The 26,902-nt window shown below is 44.3% G+C and overlaps 1 protein-coding gene across 4 annotated transcripts in view; it reads left to right on the forward strand.

Moving 5' to 3' along the window:
- Positions 1 to 26,902, forward strand: part of SVIL (supervillin) — a 156,963-nt gene that overhangs the window by 108,180 nt on the left and 21,881 nt on the right. For all 4 annotated transcript variants that reach the window (XM_045182714.3, XM_045182719.3, XM_045182722.3 and 1 more), the window contains 10 exons: positions 11,468 to 11,615; positions 14,876 to 14,965; positions 15,055 to 15,141; positions 16,465 to 16,642; positions 19,184 to 19,356; positions 21,208 to 21,363; positions 22,504 to 22,640; positions 23,246 to 23,393; positions 23,523 to 23,668; positions 24,841 to 25,016. In XM_045182714.3, the coding sequence (XP_045038649.2) occupies positions 11,468 to 11,615; positions 14,876 to 14,965; positions 15,055 to 15,141; positions 16,465 to 16,642; positions 19,184 to 19,356; positions 21,208 to 21,363; positions 22,504 to 22,640; positions 23,246 to 23,393; positions 23,523 to 23,668; positions 24,841 to 25,016 (1,439 nt within the window). The remainder of the gene's footprint in view (positions 1 to 11,467; positions 11,616 to 14,875; positions 14,966 to 15,054; positions 15,142 to 16,464; positions 16,643 to 19,183; positions 19,357 to 21,207; positions 21,364 to 22,503; positions 22,641 to 23,245; positions 23,394 to 23,522; positions 23,669 to 24,840; positions 25,017 to 26,902) is intronic.

The raw sequence follows: 26,902 nt of genomic DNA on the forward strand, positions 1-26,902 counted from the left end.
AAACTTCCTACCAGAGGATCACCTGGACCCCTCTGGTTCTGAAACAACTTAAGCGTGTGGAGAAGAGAGAAACTGTGCCTGCGGCCTTCGTGCGTTTAGAAGCTCACACAGAAAGCAAGCGAGCACGTGGGCCGGCGAGGCAGGAGCGCTGGTGCAGTTTTGTAGAGTACTTCTGTGCTGGACAGGTTAAGTGGGAAGAGCAATTTGAATTCTCTCTTCCCAAACATACATAATATTAAAGAGAATGACTAAACAACATTTCGTTCTCGGTCATTAGTAAATGTTTCCAATATAATCATGTGTGATCTTGGGATTTGCATAGATGTGAAATTGAGAACTTAAGAAAGAGATCCTGAAGTGAAAGGAAATTGGGTCCTTCAACAGGTCCCTTTGCCCACAAACCTTATTTAAAAGGGTCTTAAAATCATTGGTTCAAAAGTAACTTCAACACTTTTGTCTCCTTGGTCATTTTGGAAGATCCAAAGAAGCTGTAAGAGCCTTAGGTGCTGGCAGTCCCATCTGGCCAGGTGAAAATTAAAATAAAGCTACAAAACACGAAGCTAGACAGATTTCCCATAAGTAGCGGAATGGGATAAGTGCACTACCCGCTCAGAAGACAGGGGTCATTTGAGGCTCTGAAAACCAGAGGCTGTGAATAGAGGGTGTGATCTGAACTACCTTAACACTGGCTGAGGGTTTTAGAAGTCAAAGATGGAAGAAGCCGACTCAGTTGCCCGTTGGGCGGAAACCCTGCTCAGTGGAAGCCCGGGGCCTCAGTGTGAAATGATGCTCTGGGCTGCAGAACACCCACAGCAACAGTGAACTCACTCCTCCACTCATCCTCAGTGACCCAGTTCACTTTGGCCTGAGACAATCAGCCCTTTGAAGTTAAAATAAGCCGATCTATTTTAGGCTTGTGGAGCAGACATGGGGGTATCTCAAGTTCTGTTGAGGTCAAGCGGTTTTCACATGACCTCTGATAAGCCCTTGGCTTGATTTCTTCCCAAGGGCTGGCAGTATATTTCTGTCACACCTCTGCTGGGTTCACATGTGAGGTGCTTTAAACCTGACCTGTCTAAAGACAGTCCCCAAACAGCTGAGGGAGTGCTTGAGACACGCCCCTGCTTGCCGGGTGCCAGAGTGCTGCCCTGGAGAGCAAGCACGATCAGGACGTGGTGCGCACAGTGGGAGTCTTGCTTCAGGGGCTGGGCCTAGCCTTGCTGGTGGAGAGCTGCTTTGGGGGAGTTGCACCAGAGCCATCCATCTTCCCTGCACAGTTTCTGAATTCACCAAACAGCACGTATTCGTGGTCAGCAAACATTTTACAGTTGGTCCCCCTCGAGCCCTTGTGTGCAGTGAGCCTGGTTCCACAAGTGGCAGCCCATGGGAATGCAGAGGAGGCAGGAAGTAGAGACGGGACTCTGCAAACCACTTCCACTGCCCCTGTGAAAATCCTGCTGTCCAATAACAATAACATGTGAGCCACATAAGTAATTTTAGGTTGTCTAGTAACCATATTTAAAAAAAGTAAACTTTGCCTTAAAAATCTGTAACTGTTTTGTTTCTGTCAAAGGGCTTGTCCAAAACAAAACAAATTTGCGGTACAGTAACCAGCTTCTCATTCTGGGTCCTACATGTAAGAAAATTTGGCCCATGCATAGATTTGGGGAACTAAGTCAGAGTTTCCCTCTGCATCCTGAAAGATCAGTCATGTCTCAGTGAACAGGTGACTTAACAGCAGATCCTCGCTTTCCAAATTGCTCCCCCCAAATCAGGATTGAGGAATTGGAGCTTAAGAGCACAAATCCTTGACTGAGCTCCCTCTGTTGTCTCCCATGACCAGTAGTCCGGGTTCTTTCTCTCTCCTCCCTCTCTCCCTTGCCACCCTCCTTTTCTTCTCTGCTCTTTCTCCTGTTCTCAGCTTAGCCTGGGGCACTGCTAGCCTGGCACACGCATTTGTGCTGTGCAGCACGTATCAGTAGTTCTAAAGACTTAAAGTCCTGTGGTCTGTAGATTTGGCGCAGTCCACTCCGTGGGGAATGTGTGCACTTGGGCACAGTCTCTGCACAGTTGCCTGCAGAATAACTCATTCCATCAAAAGGGTGAAACAAAATTATTTTAAAGAAGTGATTTGGCAGGAGTCTCTTTGTTACAACTACATTGCAGTTACTTATTTTCACCAAATAATTCTTTTAAATTCCAACCTTGTTGTTGGCATATCGGCCAGAAGCCATAGACAGTGAATCCTACATTCTTCAGTTAAGACAGTCACCCAGGATATCAGACTTTCCCAGGAGATAAAAACCCTGTGTACAGTTTGCCATTGCAACCCTGTGTCCACTTGTGAGTCGCAAATTAGGGTTTGATGTTCGCTGTATTTCAATAGGATCCGGTCAGTGAGTCAAGCTAAGATCTATAATGTCCCCAGTATGAGTCCTTGAAAATTTGAAGAAGGTAAATCTGCCACGTGCACGGTCTCATTGCCTGCTGTCACTGAAATTCCAAATCACAATTTAGGAGAATGAAATCCATTTGAGGAGCAAGGGGAGGGGGAAGAAGGAGGCCCGAATGAGAGATTAGCATCCTGCTGGTGGGTGTGAGCTTACCTGGGGCCTGTGCCGCCTGCCTGTACGAGCACGTGCATGCTTCTGACTGAACCCTGGCGCAGTGTGCTGCAAAGCGACCGTGACACCTTCACTCCACCCTGCCCTCCCGACTCTGCAATGTTACCTGTTTGTTTTAACCTGTAGGAAGAAGGAGGATTCACAGATGATAGTGCCATTTCTAATCAGCTTTGGGTAAGCCTGACTCTGACATGGGTGTCCCTAGATGACAGCTGGTTGTGCCCCCATGTGTGATCTCCTAGAGATGGTGCCCTTGTCCAGTGTCTTATTCCGAGCCAAGATGCCGCCTTTATCCAGAGTGGAGAGCTATCTGTGTTCTTAATTTGTTTTCAATCATGTAGTGAAAAAACTTCTAAAGGCTTTAAAGAAGACATTTTATGGCAAATGTTAAAGCTGTCACTGAAAGTCATGGGTCCCCTTTCTGTACCTGAGGCTCTTCTATCGGTTACAGTAATCTTGCCATTAATTCATGTAATTACTATACAAAGTGCACTTGGGTACACTTACTGTCTTTGTGTGGACTTATGTCTTAATAAGTGAACAAATGGGAAGGAATCTTGAAAAGATCACCGAAATTGCAATGAGAAATTAACTTTGTTAGAGAAATCGTTGTTTTTGTCTGTCCCCCTCCCTGCCCCGCTGTGATAAATCTTCTCTTCTCACCTCTGATCCTCTCGCTTTGCTCTATAGGAACCTGTATATGCTTCTACTTATTCTCCTGCTATACCTGCTGCCCATAAACACCTGTCTTTTGTATCTATTAATCAGGTGAGGAAAAGCCTACACATATGGGGCCTCATTGCAATTTCTGAGCCGTAGGGAAGAACTCGTCTCGTTTGGGGGATAACTGCTGCGTGGTGTGTGCGCGCGTGGTCAGCTCGTGTACTTCGAGTCAGTCACATAGTCACACACCTCATATCCTTGGCGCAGACTTTCAGGTAGACCTGATGATACTAATTCACCTCATGATCACAACACTGGTTTAAGGGTTTGACCAAGCTTTACGTCCTAAGTTGAGTCAGGAGCCCAAGAAATGCACCAGAGAGTCCCTTGCTCCAGCTCAGCAATGATGCCATCTCACTTAGCTTCATAAACTCGGAGGACGTGGTGGAGGCAGTGTGTGGTGTGGAAGGGACAGGCGGGCAGGGGCCTGGGTGACAGGAACTGGTTGCAGTGGCTCTACTGAAATGCGACACTGCAGCCCTTTCCCCCACCCTCCATACCCCATCTGAAGAACCCCACCCAGAGGGGAGACTGGGCCTGGGCTGAAGGAGTCTGTTGGTGCATAACACACGATCATTTTTAAAGCTAAAAGTATCCGTGATTGTTTTCTGTTCCTCTTGGAATGTCCCTGGTGTCAGGAGAGCTGTGGGAAGCAGCTGCGTCCACTTTGCCTTGAACCCCACATTCTCCTCTCTCTCCATCCGTGTGACTGGCCTGGTCACTCCCCTCCTGGGGCCTCTGTCTCCTCAGCAGGACCAGCACTTTGTTTGCTGTAAGGCAGCCTCTACCAAAAATTTCATGACCGTGCTGTCCCTTTAGGACTGGTAGTGACAAGTCAGGTCTTTGAGGGTGAGGTGCAGGATTTCACACATGAAACCGATGGAGTGCTGCCCAGGAGAGGTGACCAGGTGTCCTCCTGTCTGCATCTTGCGCCTTCACACATGGAAACTCCCTGTTCCTACTCCCAAAGGTGGGCCTTCCCCTCACTCTCCCTGGTTCCCTTCCTCTAAAGTTAGGAGCACTGGTCTGTGAGCGCAGCCTCACACAGCCAGTCAGTGCCCACCCAAAAACGAGGCTGAAATCTGGAGCGAACTTGCTATTCCATCACTAAGGTGGGATGTGAGTTTTTTCTTCTAAATAAGTCAACTTTAAGTTAAAAGATAATTATTGAACTTCTTAAATATAAAACACATGTATTATATACACATACTTTTTTAATAGACTGGTTTTTAGAGAAGTTGTAGGTTCACAGCAAAATTGAGTGGAAAGTACAGAGAGCTCCGTGTGCTCCCCCACCCCCCATGCGCATACCCTTTCCTACCATTAGCATCCTCCTCAGAGAGGTACACGTGTTACAGTCGATAATGACCCATCATTATCCCCCAAGGTCCACAGTTTACATCTGGGTTCACTCTTGGTCTTGTACTTCCTGTGGGTTTGGACAAAGGTGTGATGACGTGCATCCACCGTTACAGTGTCATACAGGGCAGTCTCACTGCCCTCACAACGCTCCACGCTCTGCTTATTCATTCCTGCCTCCCCCCTAAGCCCCCAATCCTTGACAACCACTGACCTTTTATTGTCTCTGTAGCATTGCCTTTTCCTGAGTGTCCTTTAGTTGGAGTCATATAGGATTCGGCCTTTTCAGCTTGGCTTCTTTTCCGTAGTAAAGTGCACTTAAGGTTCTTCCACGTCTTTCCGTGACTTGATAGCTCATATCCTTTTAGTGCTGAGTACTATTCCTTGTCTGGATGTAAGACAATTTGTTTATCCATCTACCTACCAGAGGGCATCTTTCTTGCTTCCTAGTTTGAGCAATTATGAAAAAAGCTTCAATAAATACTCATATACAGTTTTTTGTGTAGCTTTAAGCTTTTCAACTCCTTTTGGTATTAGTGAGTGCAGTTACTGGATCATATGGTAGAACATATTTAATTTTGTAAGAAACGGCCAAACTGCCTTTCAGAGCGTCTGTGTTGCGTTCCCACCGGCAGTGAGTGCGAGTTTCTGCTGCTCCACGTCTTCACGGGCGTTTGGTGGTGTCAGGGGTTTGGATGTTTGCTCTTCCAATAGATGTGTATCAGTATCTCCCTGAGATGCTGCTTTAACTTGCTGCTTTAACTTGCATTTCCCTGATGGCGTATGATGTGGAGCATCTTTCCATGTGTTTATTTGTCATCTTTACCTCTTCTTGGGTGAGGTGTCTGTTCAGATCTTTTTGCTATTTTTTAACTGGTTGCCTGTCTTCTTACTGCGGAGTTAGACAAGTTCTCTGTGCATTTCGGATAACAGCCCTTCTCAGATGTGTCTTTGCACATCTAGTCTGCGGCTCATCTCCTCATCCCCTGGAAGTGTTTTCACAGAGCAGATGTCCCGCTTCTCAGTTACTCTTCTCGTTCATCACGACTGCAGTGTCATCGCCGACCCCCAGGTGCTCTAAACCTTCTTCTATGTTATTTTCTACAAATTTTGTAGTTTCCTGTTTACATTTAGGTCTGTGATACGTTTGGAGTTCATTTTTGAAAGGTGTGAAGGTCTGTACCCAGACTAATTTTTCAGTGTGGATGTCCAGTTTCCTACTTTTGAACAAACTCTTTTCTCCGCTGTGTTGCTTTGGCTCTTTCATCAAACATTAGTTGAGTAGATTTGTGGGGATCTATCTCTGGGCTCTCTCTTCTGTTCCACTGATCTGTTTGTCTGGTTTTTTCACTAATACCCACAATGTCTAGATTATCACTGTAGCTTTACAGTAAGTCTTGAAGTCGGGGAGTGTCAGTCCTCTGGCTTTGTTCTCCTTCAATGTGGTGTTGGCTGTTCTGGGTATTGTGTTCTCCATATAAACTTTAGAATCCATTTATCAATATGCACAAATTTCCTGGGAATTTGATTGGGGTTGTAGTCAAATCTATCAGTCAAGTTGGAGACATCTTAACAATGTTGCATCTTCTATCCATTAACATGCAGTACCTCTCCATATATTTTTAAGTTTTAAAAAATATATTTACCAGAGGCAATCTATGTTTTATCACTTCAAAGTTAAAATGCCTTAAAACTTCTATGTTTGCTTCTTGACAGGCTCCCCAGGGAAACCCTTTACACACCAGTTCTGTGGCACCAGCCTGTCAGCTCTCAGAGGTCAGGGGACCCCTGTCCTCCACAGTCCTGGTGTCTAAAGTCCGTAACGCACAGCTCAGAGGAGACAGAGCACTTCCACAGGATGCAAGCTGTGTCTGAATGGACTGCTTGTCTCTTTTTCAAGCTTCAACACACAATTTCTTCTTCCTCACATGCCTCAGACTGTGCCACAATAAGATTTCCCTTAGTCCCCACCCCCCTTTCATTGTAGGAGCTGGTAGGTGGTGACGGGACCAGACTATGGCTACTTTGAGGTCTCCGCATAGTTGAGCTCACTTTCCTGTTCTGTTCAGACCACTTCGGACTATGTGCACTGATGATGGACCGAAATCACTTAAGGCAGGGGCACAGCTAAATTTCTTTAACAGTGCACCGAGTTCTAAATGGTGATAGCATTTTTGAAAACCGAGAGGTAATGATTTGTCACTTTGCCTTATTTCTATCACTTAACATGTGCCTTGATCATTTCTTTCTATAACTCAGTTTAATTTGCTGGGAATAAGATAAAAATGTAAGAGCCACATCACAATATCGTCTATGCATAAATCTGTCCAGTTGTGAGAGAACTTTACCCTTAAGTCTCACCGATCCTAGTGATCCAGGTTAGTTCCACTCTCCCTGTAGCAGCTCCCCATGTCAGAAACATTTGTGAGAGTCACACTATAATTTCTCAGTGTCTGGACCCTGGAACACATGGCAGCTAGGAGCAGGCCCCCTACACACAGTTGAAAATCCACGTATAACTTCTGACTCCCCCAAAACTTACCAACTAATAACTACGATTGACCAGAAGCCTTACGGATAAAATTAACACTCATTTAGCACATGTTTTGTATGTTGTATGTATTCTTATAGTAAAGTAATCAGAGAAGAGAAAATGTTACTAAGAAAAACCATAAGGAAGAGAAATGCATTTACAGCATTTATAGAAAAAACATTTCCCTTGTAAATGGAGCCACGTAGGTCAAACCTGTGACGTTCAGGAGTCAACTGTGGCTGCACGGAGCAAACCCAGCAGTGATGGGTGACACCTGAAAACCTCCTCGCAGGGTCATCCTTTGCACAGTTTCAAGCTGTGTTCTGCCAAGTCTGTGGCCACCCCTAAAACCCTCCTCTCATCTCAATTGTTTCACTGCCTTTTATACACACACGTACACACACGTTTCCTCCCCTCTCCCTCTCTCCACACCACGTTCACGGAATCCGTGTTAGGAAGAGTGAGGCACCGTTTGGGTCAGGCTTCTGTTTATATTCTAGCAACTCTCTCTCACTGTTCCAGTCGATCTCAATACCATCAACTAAACCTGGATAAACCTGGGAAAATGGCCCAATACTTATTACAATATTACATCCTTCTCTAAACAAGGAAAGAAAAACTTAGAAGGGAAAAACAGTACAATAATGAAGTTTTAGGCTAAAAAAAGAAAAGTAAATGTCCATGTACATTTTGAGTTCTATACTTTAGTAGTACCTTAGAATAAATATTTATCAGATTCTTCAGTGAATAAATAAGCTATATATTACTTACCTCATTATAGAGTCATGTGAAGTGTAGCAGGAATTAGTGGGCCCTGAACCCACCCCACCAAGTAGCAAACTTAAGGTGAAGCTTGTAGAGAAGCAACAACTTTTATGTTGAATATTATCATTTAGAGGGACTAAAAAAATACACCTTCTTAACAGAGATCTGTCAAATGAGTGGACACTTTAAATCCTAAAGCAGCTGTGTCATTCACATGCCCGTATGTCTGACATTCTCACAGGACCTTTAGGGGAACCCAAGTGCTTGGGGGCTGGCACTGCTGATTCAGGGATACCTGGGTCATTAACCACGCCCTGACCTGGGTGGGGGGGGGGGCTACTGACTTCACTACAGAAACAGGGGATCCTTGGACAAGCCGAACTTCTTGGCACTTGATGTTTTTTTCCAAAATATTTTAAGCCAATTGCTGCGTTGATGTGATTAAAAGTCATTCCTGAAACTTCATTTTCAGAGAAAACTTACTCTCTTTTATGAATTTTAACGAAGTCTTCCTGGCAAGTGAGCCTCACAGTTTATTTAAGAAGGGTATGTGATTCACAGTTACTTGTTGTTAGGGCATTTCAACAATTTTGAGTGGGAAACTTAAGGAAAAGGCTTTTTAAATTTTTGGTAATTCTTTACTTTAATAAAATTTAAAACCTGTAGAAAAGTCATCATAATAGATGGGGCGCTCCCATGTATCTTTTTCCAGGTCCATTTCTTGGCATTTGCGCCCTCCCCAACTCCTCTCGCCCTTCCTCCCTCCACCCCCCACCCTGGGCTGTCTTGCTGCATTCCCTTATTTGTTTATATCACCTCCCCAAACATCACAGTGGGGATTAGTTTTCAGCCAATGAATGGGCCGGGGGCGGGAGGGGTGGGGTGAGCAGGCACACACGTTCCAGCTCTAGCACACTTCCATAACCATAATACAGTCATTAAAATGAGGGAATTTCTCATTGATACAATGTTTAATCCATGGTTCATATTTCCATTGTTTCAGTTTCCCCCTAAATAATGTCTCTTTTAGCCCCACCCCCACCCCATTTAGGATCCGAGCCAGGATCATGCCTTGTATGTTGTTGTCATGTCTCTTTAGGAAAAGGTTTTTAGCCTAATTTAACCAGTTCTGTCTATGAGTGCTCTGTGGAAGAATTCTGTAAAAGGAGGATTCACAAACTAGATGATAGAGATTGGGTTTTATGCTACTGGGTGGAAGAAATTGTTCCCTGTTGGTCAGTGGAGGGAAGCTAACCGGCAGGCTGCAGTGGGTGGAGTGGTAGTGATCCCACCAGCCCCCAGGATGTATCCCCTGGGGCTCCCCTGGCACTCCCAGGTTGTCAGTGGAAGCCTGACCTTCACTTTGATCTGTGTTCTTCAAAGGGAAAATCTTTTTGAGGGAAGATGAGCTGGGGAAGCTGCCAGATTAGTTAAGGAGAGCTCAACTCTAGTTTGAAAGCAAACGGTCCCGCAGAGATGCCATTCCTGGTCTAGGAAGAGCCTGAGGAGAGAGCTGAAGCCCACTCCCAGGAAGCTGGCCACCCACACATTTCGAACCCCTGCCTAAACCAATGTTGGGGTGCACAGCCCCGAGACGCAATTTCTGTCCCGGGAGCCTGCTCTCCTCTCTTCCTCCTCCACACTGGCTCCCACAGTGGTTGTCCCTCTTCCCTGCTTCTCATCCTGGCTCATGGGCCCCAGGAGAGGAAGTTGTAGTGAAAGGAGGGATGGAGCGAAGGATGAGTGAAAGCAACTCTGCCCCACCAACCCTGGAAGACCTTCCGCCAGGGACACCCTGCTGCAATCATCCACACTCTTCCTTCAGGCCACACCCTCCCTCTCTGGGCCCTGTGCGCTGGGAGCGGGTCCTCAGCCTCCTCCCTGTTCCTCTTCCTCTCACCTCAGCTCCAAACCCTGAGCTCCCCTCCTGTCCTGCTTCCTCAGGCCCCCTCCAGCTTCTTCCTTTGGGCCAAATGAACATCACCAATAGCTTAGAAAGTGAAGAGGCAGGTATCTCTAGAACCCCAGTTAGAAACTTATAAAAGCCCTTTTTTTAAGGTAAAAATGTTATTATATATGTAGGTTATATCTGTAGCATAGTTCTTCCTCAATGACTTAACAGCTAGGGGCTAGTTGCCTCACTGCCCATGTAACATATTTGCTCTAGGAAAAAGCATATCGAATTCAGAAAACCTTCTTATAGCACACCTTACTCCTAATCAGCCTCCCCTACTTTGCAATTGACCATGTTTCCTGTGTACTTACTGTATAAGATTTTCTAGATTGATCATGTTCTCTGTGAGACACACACACACACACACACACATATACATATACAAGGTCTGTCCATAAGGTATCCAGACATGTACTATGAAAAACAGAGACACTTATTGAAGATGATACAAGAAACATTGGGCATAGGACAATGATGTCTCAGTCCCCTTCAAAGTAGGCACCTTGGGATCTCACACAGTTCTGCCAAAAGCCATCAGCTGCTCTATCATATTTTCCTGAATCTCATCGATGGTCTGAAATCTCTTCCCTTTCAAAGGTGATTTTAGTTTTGGGAAAAGCCAGAAATTACAGGGCGCTAAATCAGCTGAAGGGGGGCTGAGTCAAAAACTTCACATGAGACGTGATGCATGAGCGGGCACGTTGTCATGATGAAGCTGCCAGTCACCAGTTGCCCATAGCTGCAGCCTTCTGAACCATCTGAATAGTTTCTGTGTAGGAATGTTCAAGCTTATAGCAAAATGTGATGCCGATTCATTGCTCTACTCCCTCAGTCATTTCAATACTACACTTGATCTTGGCCAAACGGCCAAGAAATGATGGCTTAGTCATTTTGAATGCAATGGCCACACAGTACACATGCTCAGTCAATGACGTCTACCACCTCCACTGACTAGTACAGTGAGGTCGTCATTGTTCACGCATGCACATTCCTTGCACAGTCCACTCTCCTTGGCTGCCAGGTTACCTTGATGTCGTGCAAACCATTCTCATTATATTAACAATGACTGGACGTTTTCCGGACAGACTGTATATAAGGGTAAAATGGATAAAATTTCCTCATCAACTGAGTTTAACCAGATAGGTAATAAAACAGCAACTTTAATACTCTGCACAGTTCATGGCATGAAAGCAGTCTCTATTTTTGTTTATTTTACAAAGTATCATCCTGGTGTTCCAATGTTCCAAACAAATAGTTAAAAAAAAAAAACATAAAAACCCTAAGTTTTAATTTAAAATTTCAGTACTGCTGATATTGATCTGATAGTGATCTCTGTCCAAGCTGGAAATAAGGAAGCCCAACCTAGTTCAGACAGAACAATTATGGTCAGTTTGGGACAGTGCAGTGCTCCTGTTTGTTTGCCTGCTTTTCAGCTCACAAAATGCTACAGGCTAAAATTCACCTCTCATTTCCCTCTCCTATTTTCTCCTTTGTACATGTTAAAAACAGCGGGTCACGGAAAGTCGAGAGACCCAAATGACTATCGAAGAGAGAAAGCACCTCATTACTGTGAGAGAGGAAGCCTGGAAGACAAAAGGCAAAGGAGCAGCTAACGACTCCACCCAGTTCACAGTGGCCGGGAGAATGGTGAAGAAAGGTCAGAGTGCACATGTGTGTGCCTGTGTGCACACGCGTACTCCGTCACCCATGGAGGGGAGGGGGCCCGTGACAGCTTGATTAAAACAAGCATGCCATGGTGTTTTTCAGTTTTTAATCTCACTGAAGTTGTGTTAATGGTTTTGGGTAGTTTTTCCAAGATATTCCTACTGAAAACCTTTGTTTTTACAGAGCATCATCTTCAATGTAAAAAATATAATTCAATTAGTCACATTTCAAAACTCAGCCATTTGGAAATTGAGCACAGGTTTCAAAAGCAATGGTAAATCTGCTCACGAATCTTAGTTCTTTTCCATAATTGCTTTTAAATTATTTCCATTTCCTTGCCATCTGGCAATCAGTTAACCCAAATTAGTGTTTCTCGGGGAAGAAGGAGTTTCTCTCCTCTCATAGGGAAATTCCTAGGTCCCTTTCCATCCAACCAGAGTTCTCTGGCTTACAAAGCCACATTTCCATGTATGTTTTAACAGATGTTTAAAAGGTATCTCCACTTAAGGAAGTGGGATTTTCCTGCAGTCCCTTCTCTGCATCTGAGATCTTGGAACTGATTTGAAGCCTGTATCCAAAGACTTAGGAAACTGAGGAATCACATGGTTAGTAAAGTCACCACAGTGCTTTGAGCCTCCATACCCTGTAGGAAATGGTTAAAATTTGGGATCCCTTTGTCTCCTATATGCACACCCTTATTTTCTAAGCTATTACTTAAAAACCAATGTTCTAACTTACTGATAAAGGTTTTCACATTCAGAATTAATTTATACTATCATCAGTTCTGTAGGTTTATCTTTCCCTTTTCTCAAAATCTTTCAGGATCCTCCCTCATACATAGTGCCTAACTCATGGCAGTCTCATAATAGATATTTGCAGAAGGAAGAGAGGGAGGGGAAACCCCTGAATTGTGATTAACGCAAATCTCGGTGGAAGAATCCTCTCTAATAAATTCTTAACCTTGGAATTGCCAAAAGATAACAGCAGATAATTTACTCTCGCAAAACGAGGTAGCATTTGAGTATCTTCACCAAGTCACAGAACTGTGTAATCATGTTCAGCTACTTTCACATGAGCCCCACCCTGTGTTCACAAAAGCAGCTCCTTGAGGCCCACATTGGTTAAGAAGAATTCAAGCTGAGAACTTGAACCAGAGCTCAGATCCTCCAACCTCTGGCCTGCACTTTTATCCTGATGACTTTTTACTTTGACTTTTTTTCCTCTTCGATCTTAAAAATCACAATTCATTTGCAAATGGGCCCTTACTACAAAATCCCCCTGCCCTTGTCCACAATGATATCAGAGGCGGGGGATTCGCTCTTACGTAGGTTTGGGGAGCATAGTTCAAGAAGTTCCTATCTCTTAGTGGCTGAATTTGCACTCACACTTTCCTGAGTAAGTCAGGGATCTTCATTTAATAGTTGCTATATGGCTTGGTCAGGAAATAATTTTCATATACATTTTGTAGCCACAAGCTACTGCATGTCAGTGAGTTGCCAAAAGGCCTGCTGCGCCCTCATTTTCAGTCTTTCTCAGCAGAGAGCTCTACTCTCCCCTAACCTCATTAACACTTTCTCCGTTTTTGGTATTCCTAGAGCCTCTGTAACAATTCGTGCTCTGAAAGGTTTCTGTGATATTCTAGTATTCTTCTGGAAGAAAACTACTCAAAGTAAACCTTTGAACAAGAGAGTGGGTGACTGGTTATTGCACACAGAAGTCATTAAAAAGAGGTGTGGGGAGTGCTTTGTTTTAACATTGTGTAATTTAAATCTGTTTGCCCTCCTTCATTGCAGAAAAATACTTATTTCTAGCTGGGAAAGAGGTCTCTTGCGTGCTGGGCAGCAGGGGGCGCCCTGGCAGTACAGAGGGCCAGGTTTCCTGATTGCTTTAAGAGTCAGGCCTGCTAATTAGCTCTAGAGTTAATGACCTCCATGCTAATGAACCTTTCCATGCATTTTATGCATCCTTTTAGTAGGTAATGATTTACTGCCCCGGACTGTGATATCAAATTTCACCTAACTTTATTATCTTTCAAGAAAATTTACTTTCTCACTGATGTAAACCCTTTGCAGTTCTAAGTAACCAAGATAAATTTTGTGAATTTTATTGTCTTCATTAAGTAAAAATAAGTACGTCTTGAAGACTTCTAGACTATCACCTAAACCTTAAGTTTTAAACTGTATTTCAGTATTTTTCCTTAAAAATTTTATGCTATTATGCATCTTTCTCTAGGTCCTGGAGGAAGGAGCAGAGCCACTCATTCATTTATTTTTCCTTTAAGTGACAGTGACATCTTCAGATGTTCTTCGAAGGATGCTTAAGGTGGCACTGGCATCCAAGGGTTTCACATTTATTACAAATGAATATGAAGAACATTAACGCCTGATGTTGTTCGTTGTAAATGTATTAATTATTTCCCTGTCCAAACCCTTCTACTTAAGTAGGGAGGCAAAATACTGATTTGTTTTTATTAAAATTTCTTGTTCCAACTAAATACCTTTTTTATGCTGGAGTTACTTTCTTTCCCTTTCATATGCCCCTTACCATTCTTCTCCTTTTAAAGATTCCCCACCTTGCTTCTTGATAAATACACAAGAAAGTGTATCATTGGGTCCCAGCCACGCCCGAGGTGGAGATGGCCTCCCAGAGATCACAGGTCAACTTAAATGTATGCTCTCCCATGTCTTTCTTCTAAAAGGTTAGCGCTCTTGAGTTATTGTTCAATGGAACCACACTCCTGCGTGATCCCCCCAAAGGTTGTGCTGTCCCTACCTCACCTCAGTCTGGGAAGAAACTCCAGAGCAGGGAGCCACTTGCCAGCCACTGTGACAGCCCATTCTCCTCTTCCTCAGTGGGAGATGGTGCAAATGACTTTCTCTTCAGCTGTGCCCACCACCACAAAGGGCCTTCAGAACTCACACTCCATTCCTTTAAGGAGATTCTGACAGCCTGTCGTACTTTCTTATTCCATCTACGTGTGATGGACGTGTTTCCCCACCTGTCCTCATTGCTCAATTTGGACAATGTTCTGTTAGCTACTGCAGTCCTTAGAAACTGTCAGATTCTATCTACATTTGCAGTTGTCCTGCAAAGTCACGGTACCTGCCGAGTGTACCTGTGTGTGCACGTGTGTTTGTGTGTAAATTCTATACATTATAAATTCTACATTAGAGATAAGAGAGATCCAGCACGGTCTGGGGTATGTCCAGCAATGACCCTCAGATACTAAACAGCTCCCTTCTGTGTCCGCAGGTTTGGCGTCACCCAGTGCCATAACACCAACAGCGTCGCCAGTTTGCAGTAAGACAAGGGGCACAACACCCATTTCCAAACCCCTGGAAGGTAAGTCACCAAGGCCCCCGACACGCCCGTGGCTGTGCGATCAGAAGAGTCCTCGGTGGTATTCTCATTGATGGTTTCTGCTTGCCTAGATATCGAAGCCAGACCAGACATGCAGTTAGAGTCGGACCTGAAGTTGGACAGGCTGGAAACCTTCCTAAGAAGGCTGAATAACAAAGGTACATGCCAGCAGCCAGAGGGAAGCTTTGGTTTATATACCTATAGCACACTGCGATTCGGATTTCAGTGAGTAGCCAAGGAAAAGAGCCTGCTCCTCTCTCAAAATCTCTAACTCCCAGTTGCGATGGCCTTCTCCTCAGCCAAATTGTCTTCTTTCTATACGATTGCGCTCATTTATGCTGTCAGCAGTATATTTGTTGTTGTCTTTTTAAAAGTGAAGTTCCTGGCCAAGGCTGACTGTATCACCAAGCTCCAGTCCGTTTGACAATATGCTGACTTGGGGACCCCCAATAACATTTCTTCTTACATCTAAATCCTTGGGACGTCATCCCAGCCAAATCATGACTTAATTTTGCTTTTAACCCTGAAAGCAGATTATTATGCTTCCTCAAAATCAACATAATCTTGGGCCTGATGAACTTTAAATTGGATATGTCAATTTCTAAAAAGGTAGCAGCTGATATATATTATAATCACAAATGATCTCTAAAAGAAAATTCTAGTAAATATACATTGAAATAAATATTTCAGTACAAAAGTCAACAGAATTTACAAAATAAAAGAATAATATGTAGCAAGTCCCCATCATTGACACTGACCCCCAATAGGTTGGAAATAATACAAACAACCATTTTAAACTAGGAATATATTAAGTATAATAAGATAACTAATTTGGCAAGGCAAGTAATTCAAAGTTTATTACATATATGTAACAGTGATCTAGCCCAGGGGTCTAGATCATCACCTGTTTCTGTAAATAAAGTTTTATTGGAACACAGTCATGGCCACCTGTTAAGGTATTGTCAATAGCCACTTTTGTGCTACAGCAGCAGGATTGAGTAGTTATAACACAGGCCATCTAGAGTCCCATGCAAAGTCTAAAATGTTTACTAGGGGCCCTTTGCAGAGGAAGATTTTGCTGGCCCCTGACCTCGAATGAGGCTGAGGCTACTTCTGCTTCAAGTAGCACAAGTTGCGTAGTGGGCTCGTGTACAGCAAGGCCCGCCTTGCTCTCTCCTACCACGTCACAGCGCAGGCTGAGTTCAGACTGGAAGCCCTTTCATGAGAAGTCAAGGCAGGCCTTCGAAGCATCCACACGACCCTGCATATCCCTGTTATGATATATGAAACTATGCTCAGTTTAGTAACACAGGAGAGTAGACTGGAGAGTATTGTTGTAACAGAACTTAAAATAATAGAGTTCAGGGTGAACTCCCATCTGTTCTACTTAAGGAGGAAAAAATTTTTAAGATATTGTGAGGTGCAGTTGGAATAATGTTTTTACAAAAGTTTATGTCATTTATTTGCTTGTTTATTAATAGCTGGTGGGATGCAAGAAACCGTACTCACGGTCACCGGCAAATCTGTGAAGGAGGTGATGAAGTTGGACGATGACGAAACCTTTGCCAAATTTTACCGCAGCATGGACGATACCGTGCCAAGGAGTCCTGTGGAGCTGGAAGAAGACTTTGATGTTATTTTCGACCCTTATGTCCCCAAGTAAGTTACTGCAAATCCGTTTCTCACCCACTGAGAACGGACTCCCTCATCGGCCTCCACTCAGTATTTTCACGAGGCTCTTCTCTCTTACTGCGTTACACCTGTGATAGAACTTCAGTATAGCCAAATTATTACCATTCCAAGACCCCAGTGGATTCCTGAAACTGTGGAGAGTACCAAACTCTTCAAATACTATGTTTTTTTCTTTTCTTTTTTTTAATTTCTTAATTGTATTTCTTTCCATTACCATTTAGCCCCCTTACATCCCCCTCCCCCCTGCAATCACCACACCATTGTTCGTGTCCATGAGTCCTTCACTATGTTTTTTCTTGTACTACATACATACCTTTTCACTGAAAGGAAGCACTCTATGGCTTCTCTCTGGCATATCCGAACTGCCCGCATCACTGCTCTTGTGCTTTGGGGCCATTATTAAGTCAAATAAAGGAGACCTGAACACAAATCACGGCAATACTGGGACTGTCAATCTGGTAACTGAGGGGGCTACTAAGTGGCAAATGGGTGAGGAGCATCTACGGGGTGGATGAGTCCCAGGATGAAGCAAAACGGCAGCAAATTTCATTCTGCTATTCAAAATGACTGTGTACAATTTAAAACTTGTGAATTGTTTATTTCTGAAATTTTCTGCCCACCGTGGTTGACCGTGGGTAACCAAAACCATGGAAAGTGAAACCGTGGATAAGGGTGGGCGACTGTATTCTCCGAGCGAGCCACACAGTGCTGTGGGTGGGCAACACGTGCCCGCCCAGGCCAGGGGTGCATTCAGGCAGGAAGTCTTACACGCACTCCCCGTGTCACAGATTTCTCACATAAGTCCAACATTCTTCTTCATATTTTTAGACTAACACCATTTAGCAGAGATTTCTGTGCCTTTTCTTTGACATACCAAACTCATGACTTTAAAAAAGTATTTGGATCATATGGGCTCAAATTAACACAACTAACTGGAAAATCAATAAAGCATATTCCCTAACTTGCAGTGATTTATAAAATCAGTAGCTCTGAGGCTGTTCTCAACGATGCCCACAGGCCTGGCTTCACACAGGAACGTGACTAAACCAGCTGAGAAAAGTGGGCGCAGTTCATGGTGCCCTCAGTCTCGAGCACCAGAAAGAAGGCCAGGTCAAGCTGGCATTAGCAGAAGAAAGGTGTGAGGGTGCTTTGAGGTTCACTCCCTGAAAAGTGTGGCTGAGAACTCAGGGCCTTGGAGGGCACTCAGGGTGTGGTTCCACGCTTGCCTGTTTTCAGGCTGTGACTGAGTGGTAGGAGACGGCCACACCTATCTCTGGATTTGGGGCTGCTCACTTGGACACTCCCACACAGGCAGCTTCTCTTCCCAGAAGTTCCAGGCTTGATTTTTTTGGGTCTGAGCCCGCCCCTAACTTAGCCATCATGGTGGCCAAGGGGATGAAAGATGGTGACTGGACGGAGCTGGTGTCTGGATCCCCTCCTGAGCCAGGGTTGGAGGCAGGGGACAGAGCGAGGTACTCTTACCAGAGGCAGGGAAAATACACTGAACTGGCTCAGCCCACAGCTCTGGACCACATTTATCTGTTTCCTACAAATTTATCAGAGTGACAGTCTCTTCCTGGAGTCTGTGTAGTCGTCATAAATTTTTCCATAAGCCACTCCTGGTACATTTTTTGGTATGTATCAATATGTTCCTTTTTTTCAATTTGCTACCTTAAGAAAATTAACAATTTGCCACTCCCTGTGTTTAAATAATATTTTGGGTATTTGCATACATGGTTATTTAAAACCATTTCCCAAATGTCATTGTTTAAATCATTACATATAATTAAAATACGTACGTTCGTGTATACACACACGACAACATTGTATATAAAGAAGATGTGCACATAGACCTGTGCAGTTGGAAGTTGAGAGCAGCAGCAGCAGCTGGAATCTGTTGGGAAGTCACATGACTGGGTCCATGCACCTCCCCAAGTGTGGTCGTCTGCCCCAGAGAGTTGTGTGAGTGTGTGGCAGTCATAGCTGGTGTTGTGAACCTATTTGATTTCAATCTATTTTTCAAAATAGTGCTTATTTTTCAAAGGGGGGCAATGGGTTGCAAGGAGACTCGTTATGAAACTTGTTGAAGGAACTGAAAAATTATTGTGTAATTAGAAAGGTTAGTCTGGAAGAATGAGGACGAAATGGAGAATCCGTGGCTGGCTGTAATTCTTGAAGGACTTGCTAGTAACAGAAGAAGTAGAGGTGTGTATTATTGCAACGGGGAGAATTGGAATGGGTATACAGGTGTGATAGAGTCAGGGAAGAACTTCCTACCTGGGATTGTCTGGGCTCTTGCACTCCATGGCACTCTCCTTGAGTCTCCCTTCTATCGCCAAGATTCTGTGACTTCATGTCAGGCGAGTGGCGGGTGGGAGGAAGAGTTCTAAGATTTACAATGAAATCAGGGAATCAAATTGTGGAGCCCATGCTTCAGGTCAGAGACCCTCAATAAACCAGGGGTAGATGACACTCCAGACCGAGGCCACAGCTTCACTTTGTCCTCAGGTTGACGTCTTCAGTGGCGGAGCACAAGCGCGCAGTCAGGCCCAAGCGCCGGGTTCAGGCTTCCAAAAACCCCCTGAAAATGCTGGCAGCCAGAGATGACCTCCTCCAGGAATACACTGAGCAGAGACTCAACGTTGCCTTCATGGAGTCAAAGCGCATGAAAGTAGAAAAGAGTGAGTATTTAGAACCACCGTCCTGCTTCTGTGCTCGGGAACTGGTGATGCTGTGTCTCCATCCTCCTCTTTCTGCCTGGCGAAGGCCAGTAGTAGCGCTCATAGGACACTCATTAAATAAAAATGAGTAAGTGTGCACATACTTGCACACCTGCAGAAAATCTGCCTGGAACTTAAAGGTTTTCACAGAAATTCTTCTAGCCTTGAGCATCTGTTAGTTGGAAAATGCAAATTACCCTGATTTGCTGCATTTTCTTTCAAGAGGTTGGAGGGGAAGGATGTTTCTGGGCCTTGTAATCCAGCCATTTTCAGCACAGTGATTCTCCAGAGTCTTATTCAGGAGGAAATCATTTGATCTCTCACAGGGAAAATGTCCCAAATCACTGCTTTGCCTAACTATATTTTTGTATTATTAATTAATGCAAAAACCAGTACTTTGCAAAATGTTTTTGATGGGACCCTCAGGTTCCTTGAAGTTGGGGCCTGGCTTGGGTGGAGTGGGGGAGCGGGGTGGAGCAGTGAGAGGAGAGGGAGGCTGCAGCTGCCTGTCTCACTGGAGACAGAGCCAGTAAGACAGTAAGGTGGGGTTTTGTAGTTTTCAAACAGGTTTCCTTGGTGGAGATAATGACATGCGTAATCATCCTGTTTTGAATATTCTTCCCATAATTTTTCCTTTCCTGTATCATTCATAACCCTGTTTGCTAAAGTTTTTCTTAGAAATATAGTATCTAGATAAAGTGATTAAGCTTTTTCAGTGTAACTGGTTTACTGAGAAAGTATATTTCAGAATCACTATGCCTTGTGAATTGTCCAGGTGTGTTATTCTTCTTCAGTATTAGAACCTAATGCCAGCAAAATAATTGTTCTGAATTTCTCTTTAGCATATATATTAAGAGAGAAACAATGAGATGCAGAAATAAAGGTTTATTGGAACAAGTTTTTCATACATTTTCTCTACCTCCACTCCCGGGGGTGCGGAGAATGCCTCCTTGGGGACTGGCACACACGCGTGGTGGCGCGCTGGAAACTCAGCATCTTGTTAGAGTCTTGAGTTGAGAGCAGAGAGGGAAGGACCTCAAGAGATCAGCAAATTGATTGCTTTGCCTCCAGAAAAACATTAGAACTAAACCATCCCTTGTAGAATGCCTGCTTTTCTACTTTTGATAGAAAATAAAGGATTTTGGTGAAAGACATCTAACAGTCTCCCTTGAGAATGCCTTTTCAACATCTCAACATTGTTAGGAATTGTAACAGCGTTGAGTGGAACTGCAACACATGAGTCCAGCTCCTGATCTTATACTAACGTACCACATTTTCACTCAAGTTTTGTCTCCGCATGGTGAGGTGTGACCTTTGTCAAGAAGCAGTCTAAACTTCCAATACAGAGTTGGAAGATCCTGGGGAGTAATCGTCAGGAGAGGATGAATCTTAGTACGGTGGTTGAGCATGGAATTTTGTAGTCAAATCAGACTGGACTGTGTGCTCCTCCTCTGCATTAACGTTAAAAGGAAAAGATAGTTCCAGCTGGTGTGGCTCAGTTGGTTAGAGCGTTGTCCCATAAACCAAAGGTCACTGGTACAGTTTCTGGTCAGGGCACGTGCCTAGGTTGTGGGTTCGGTCCCTGGTCAGGGTGCATATGAGAGGCAACTGATCGACGTTTCTCTCTCACATGGATGTTTCTGTCCCTCCCTTCCCCCTTCTCTAAAATCTAAGTATGTCTTCGGGTAAGAATAAAAAAATAAATAAATAAACACAAGAAAAAGATAGTCATGAATAATTTCTGATGGCAAACATTGTCATTTCACTTGAACATCTTGCTTCTCCCCGCGTTTCTGTGTTTCTCTATTCCAGTGTCCTCCAACTCCAACTTCTCAGAAGTCACCCTGGCAGGTTTGGCCAGTAAGGAGAACTTCAGCAACGTCAGCCTGCGAAGCGTCAACCTGACAGAACAGAACTCTAACAACAGCGCCCTGCCCTACAAGAAGCTGATGCTGCTGCAGGTCAAAGGTATTTCAGAGCAGTGGAGAGGAGTGACACAGTGGCCAGGGGTTGCAGTTGGTCAGCCTCAGGGGCCCTGACTGCCCTTAACTGCCTCTCATGGGAGGGAACTCACGCTCTCTGAGGACCTACTGTGCACCAGGCGCTGAGCTACCTCCTCTCTGGCACTGCACCCACTGAGGCTCAGAGGGGCAAGTAACATGCCTGAGGTCAGCAGCTTGAGCAGCACTGCTGATCTGAACCAAGGTCTCGCCCATTCGAGAAGCTCAGCTTCGGCGGCTGCCTCCCCTTGCCCCATGGCCCCTGACATACACTGTCATGCAGTTACCAGACCCCATAAGTCGTCACAGTGTTGTGTCCACGCAGCTCCCCTCACAGAGGCCAGGGGGAGATGGGTGCACCTTTGGAGGAGGAATCCAGGGCAAGCGAAGCTGATGAAGCAGAACAGGCTTCCACGCATCACCCTTTCTGTCCATAGCAAAGGGACTTAGCTCTGGGCCATGAGCACAGACTTGGCTATGTCCGAGAGGCAACTGCTGGAGAGTAATCAATCATCAGGAGAGGATGGATGAAATAGGCTGTCCGTCCCTAAGGATTTCTGGTGTGCTTTGCCATAACCACTGCCCTTCTCAGTGACAGGCTGAAACAGCCAACCTCTATTCCTGGTCCTAACCCAGAAACTACACAACCAGTGTGACTACCATCAGCAGTCATCTAGGAGAAGGTGTCGATTCCCCTCAGGACTCCCCTGTGGTTTCAAGTGAAGACTTCTGAGGAAGCTGGCCACGGTCATTAAATGTAGGGCATTGGTTCAGTGGAGAGAAGGCAACTAGGAGATGAGGGAATGAGGGAAGGGGGCGTGGGTGCCATCTTTCCTGGAGGAGGGAGCCCCAGCTGATGCATCTGTGTGCTGAAACAGGACACTGATTGTGGGCCTAAGAACATGGCGACGTGGGAAAGCACTAGTGGGAATGTGATCTATGATGCTGTCACTCTAAATCCCCCTCTGCCACTCCCGGTCATGGGAATAGGATTAGTAGGCCAGACTTTAGAATTGAAAGGGACACTTCAAACGGGGTCCTTCCTGGTCCTTCCTGTGGCTAGGGGAGTTCTTTCTGGGAAGTCAGTGACTCTTTGCCTCGTGCTCAGGAAGAAGACATGTGCAGACAAGACTGGTTGAGCCTCGTGCCTCATCTCTCAACAGTGGGGACTGCTTCCTCCTGCTCTCTCCCCATCACTGTTTCCTGTGGGTAGGAGAGTTTGCAAATGTCATCGAAAAGGCAAAGGTTGGTATCTGAAAAATACGAATAGTTTAACTAAGCATCTCCTTTATACACCTTAGAATGTTCTACCAGTTGTCACGTGATCACAAAGCTTCCCAAGTGCCCAACGCCCATTCGAGCAAGAAGGGATAGATATTTCCCTGAATGTCTCTCAAACAAGCTGTCACTGGGTACTTAAGTGTGTTATTTTAGAGGGATTATGGCCTATCCCTCCAGTTTTAAAGTCCTTCATCTGTTCTAACTCTTGTGTAAGAAAGGGACTAGCACGTCACTTCAAAATTGCTTATCCCAAGCATCTATGAAATTCTGCTACAGACTTCAAATGAGGATCTAATGGGAGAAAGCCCAGAGAATGGGTAGTTTTTAAAATTTACATGATCCGTTGAATTTGCAGATTGAGAACGTGAGCTCTAAAGAATTGATAGCTGAAATTTAGTTACATTTTCTTGACTTTGCTGAATATACCCAACCACCACTGTCTCCGGCTCCCTTGGCCACAGGTCTTCCTTTCACACATGCACCATTTCTGGTCTTGGATTTCAGCGCGGGCCACTCCATCCAGCCACAGGCTTGTCTGCCCAGGTGATTGCGTCCCTCTCTCTTTCCAGGCCTCAGAACTTGCAACTTTAATTCAGACAAAGAGGGAACTTGGTTGTAGAGCTACTTATATCCAAACTATCGAAGAAGGAATTAATACGCATACTCATGCAGCCAAAGACTTCTGGAAGCTTCTGGGTGGCCAAACCAGTTACCAATGTAAGAGTTTAATGTATTTCAGAGAATGACAAGACTCAAATATCCTTTCTTCTCCCCTAGTTCTTTCTTCTAAAACCAGCCCCATTTCAGCATCTAACATAATACGCTCTGATTTTTCGTGTCCCAAAGCCGCTGGAGACCCAAAAGAAGATGAACTGTATGAAACAGCCATAATAGAAACCAACTGCACGTACCGCCTGATGGACGACAAGCTTGTTCCCGATGACGACTTCTGGGGGAAAATCCCGAAGTGCTCCCTTCTGCAGTCAAAAGAGGTACAGCGAGTGGGTGAAGCACCCTGCACAGGGCTGCCCAATCAGATACACAGTGCGTGCCCCGTAAATGCCAGTCGGCACCGTCATAGACTGGGGGCATCTTTTGAAAGGATATTTATTTCTGATTTCAAACCATTACTGCCATCTCAAGTACTGATGCAGAATTTAGAATATTCTTCAGAGGAGGCTCAATAAATCATTGAAGACTTTTCTATTTTAGGCTAAATGTATGCATTAGCCCTATCTTTTGATATTTGTATAAGTATTAAAATATTCTTCAGTCCTTAAGTTTCAGGAATAATGGATGCATTTAGATATATGTAATTTATTTTTATGTGCCTTTTTCTCTCACACCATTAAATATTTATTAAATACGTACACTTCTAGTACCATTAAGTATTCTGAGTGTTGAGAAAAAAAGTGAAAGACACAACATTTCATTGACTGGGAGAGTATTATAAAGAATGTAATCTCAAGCTAGATTGATTGTATAATATGTATGGGTGTTTAAATTTAAAAAGTCACAGAAAAGGAAATAATCAGGAATAATTTTAAAGAGAAAGTGAAATTGACCCTATTTTAAAATTAAGTAGAATTTGGATTACTGGAAATGGAGAAATTATTGTAGGAAAAATAGGGTGGCACAAACCCCAGGCGTAGAAATAAGAGCGCCACCCTCATGTACTCACTCAGCAAACAGTAAGCTCTGCTGGAAATGTAAGTATGGTGTGATCCCCGCCCTGAGGGCCTTGGAACTGTACAGAGGAGAGATGACACCCCTGGGTCTCTGTGCCTAGCATGTATCTAGTGGCCTGTGTATGCTGCGTGAATGAATCAGTGAATGAGGGAGAAAAGAAGGGAAGGAGAGAAAAAGGAAGGATGAGAGGAAGACATCCTTAACTCTTTGATGAATCAAAACTTTTAAGTGGTTGGAGTGTTCAGAGGAGGGGTAATTACCTTGGACATTTAGAGCAATAAGACAGAATCCTACCCATGGGGTGGAGGCTGGCTAGACAGTGCCAACTGGTCAGATCTTGCTGTCTTTTTCTGTCTGTATTGGTTGCTCCATCCGGGTTTGTATCATCGCCCATTTGACTCACTGTCAATAGGAACCCTGATCCAACTGGAGCTTGTCTTTGAAGTTACTAAATTCTTCTGTGCCATTCTTCCAGGTACTGGTGTTTGATTTTGGTAGTGAAGTTTACGTGTGGCATGGCAAGGAAGTTACATTGGCACAACGGAAAATAGCATTTCAGCTGGCAAAGCACCTATGGAATGGAACCTTTGACTATGAGAACTGTGACATTAACCCACTGGATCCTGGAGAATGCAACCCGCTTATTCCCAGGTACTCCTGTGACCTTGGGTGGCATTGTAGAGCGAGCAGATCCCTCGGGAGCCTCAGTTCTTGCCCCGTTGTCTATTGTTGCTCTTCATAGGTGTTTGTTTTCATAAATGAGTGCAATGCAGTACCATGAATATTCACAAAAGAACATTTATTTAGCTTTTACCGAACTAGTAGTACAGAAATATGGATGTTGTCATCTTCCAGGAGATATTTGTTATATTTCATTTCTTGAGTAAACAAATTATTCTTACCTGCGGCATTCCAGGTGCTATTATGACAGGAGAATAGCAATTGTTTTAAAAAATTGCATGTCGATCTGAAAAATCCCCAGGCTCTGGAATCCAGCCATCGATATGAAGGTGCAAAAGCAATGTGTTTCCTTCTAACTTCTCACTTTCCAGCACAGCCCTCAAACCCCAGGGCTTATCGTTTATTTGGCAGTAGGTGATGTTTATGCCTTTTCTTGGAAGGAGAGGGGAAAATATGCATTAAAATAACGATTGTAATTTTAACATTTTCTATGTACTGGACATTTTAAAGTAATTTTGGTAAATTGTAAAGATATTCACAAACTCTAAGAAATGTGCTCATATGAAAAATAATTCTTGACTTCAGGCCAAGATGGAGGCATATTTAGACACACTGTGCCTCCTCACACAACCAAAAGAATGACAACAACAAATTTACAAACAAAAAAAAAAATCAGAACTGACAGAAAATCGACCTGTATGGAAGTCCAACAACCAAAGAGTTAAAGAAGGAACATTCATCCAGACAAGTGGGTGGAAGGGGCAGAGAGGAGCAGCCAGGTAGAGGGACTCACAGCAAGGTGGTGGCTGGTGGAGCGGGCTGTCCCACATTTGAATGCAGATAAACTGGGGGGAACAACTGGGGAGCAAGACAGACCATGCAACCCAGGGTCCCAGTGTGGGGAAATAGAGCCTCAAACCTCTGACTGAAAACACCGGTAGGGGTTGAGGCAGCAGTGGAAAAAACTCCCAGCCTCACAGGAGAGTTCGCTGGAGAGACCCACAGGGGCCTAGAATGCACACAAGTCCACCCACCTGGGAATCAGCACCAGAAGGGCCCAATTTGATTGTGGGAAGTGACTGAAAACCAGCAGAGAATGGAGCAAGTGCCATTGTTCCCTCTCAGACCCCTCCCCCCCCACAGCATCACAACACAGCCACGTGGGTTTCCCCGCCCCAGTGAACACCTAAGGCTCTGCCCCTTACTACATAACAGGTGCACTGACACAACAAAAAAAATGGCCCAAATGAAAGAACACATCAAAGCTCCAGAAGAAATACAACTAAGCAATGAAGAGATAGCCAACCTATCAGATGCTCAGTTCAAAACACTGGTAATCAGGATGCTCACAGAATTGGTTTGAGTATGGTCGGAAATTAGATGAAAAAATGAAGGCTATGCTAAGTGAAATAAAGGAAAATGTACAGGGAACCAACAGTGATGGGAAGGAAACTGGGACTCAAATCAATGGTGTAGAGCAGAAGGAAGAAAGAAACCTTCAACCAGAACAGAATGAAGAAACAAAAATTCAAAAAAATGAGGAGAGGCTTAGGAACCTCCAGGACATCTTTAAACATTCCAACATCTGAATTATAGGGGTGCCAGAAGGAGAAGAGGAAGAGCAAGAAATTGAAAACTTATTTGAACAAATGATGAAGGAGAACTTCCCTAATCTGGCAAAGGAAATAGACTTCCAGGAAGTCCAGGAAGCTCAGAGAGTCCCAAAGAAGCTGGACCCAAGGAGGAACACACCAAGGCACATCATAATTACATTACCCAAGATTAAAGAGAAGGAGAGAATCTTAAAAGCAGCAAGAGAAAAGAAGACAGTTACCTACAAAAGAGTTCCTGTAAGA

Source organism: Desmodus rotundus, chromosome 4 (genome assembly GCF_022682495.2).
Source record: "Desmodus rotundus isolate HL8 chromosome 4, HLdesRot8A.1, whole genome shotgun sequence".
Lineage (NCBI taxonomy): Eukaryota > Metazoa > Chordata > Mammalia > Chiroptera > Phyllostomidae > Desmodus > Desmodus rotundus.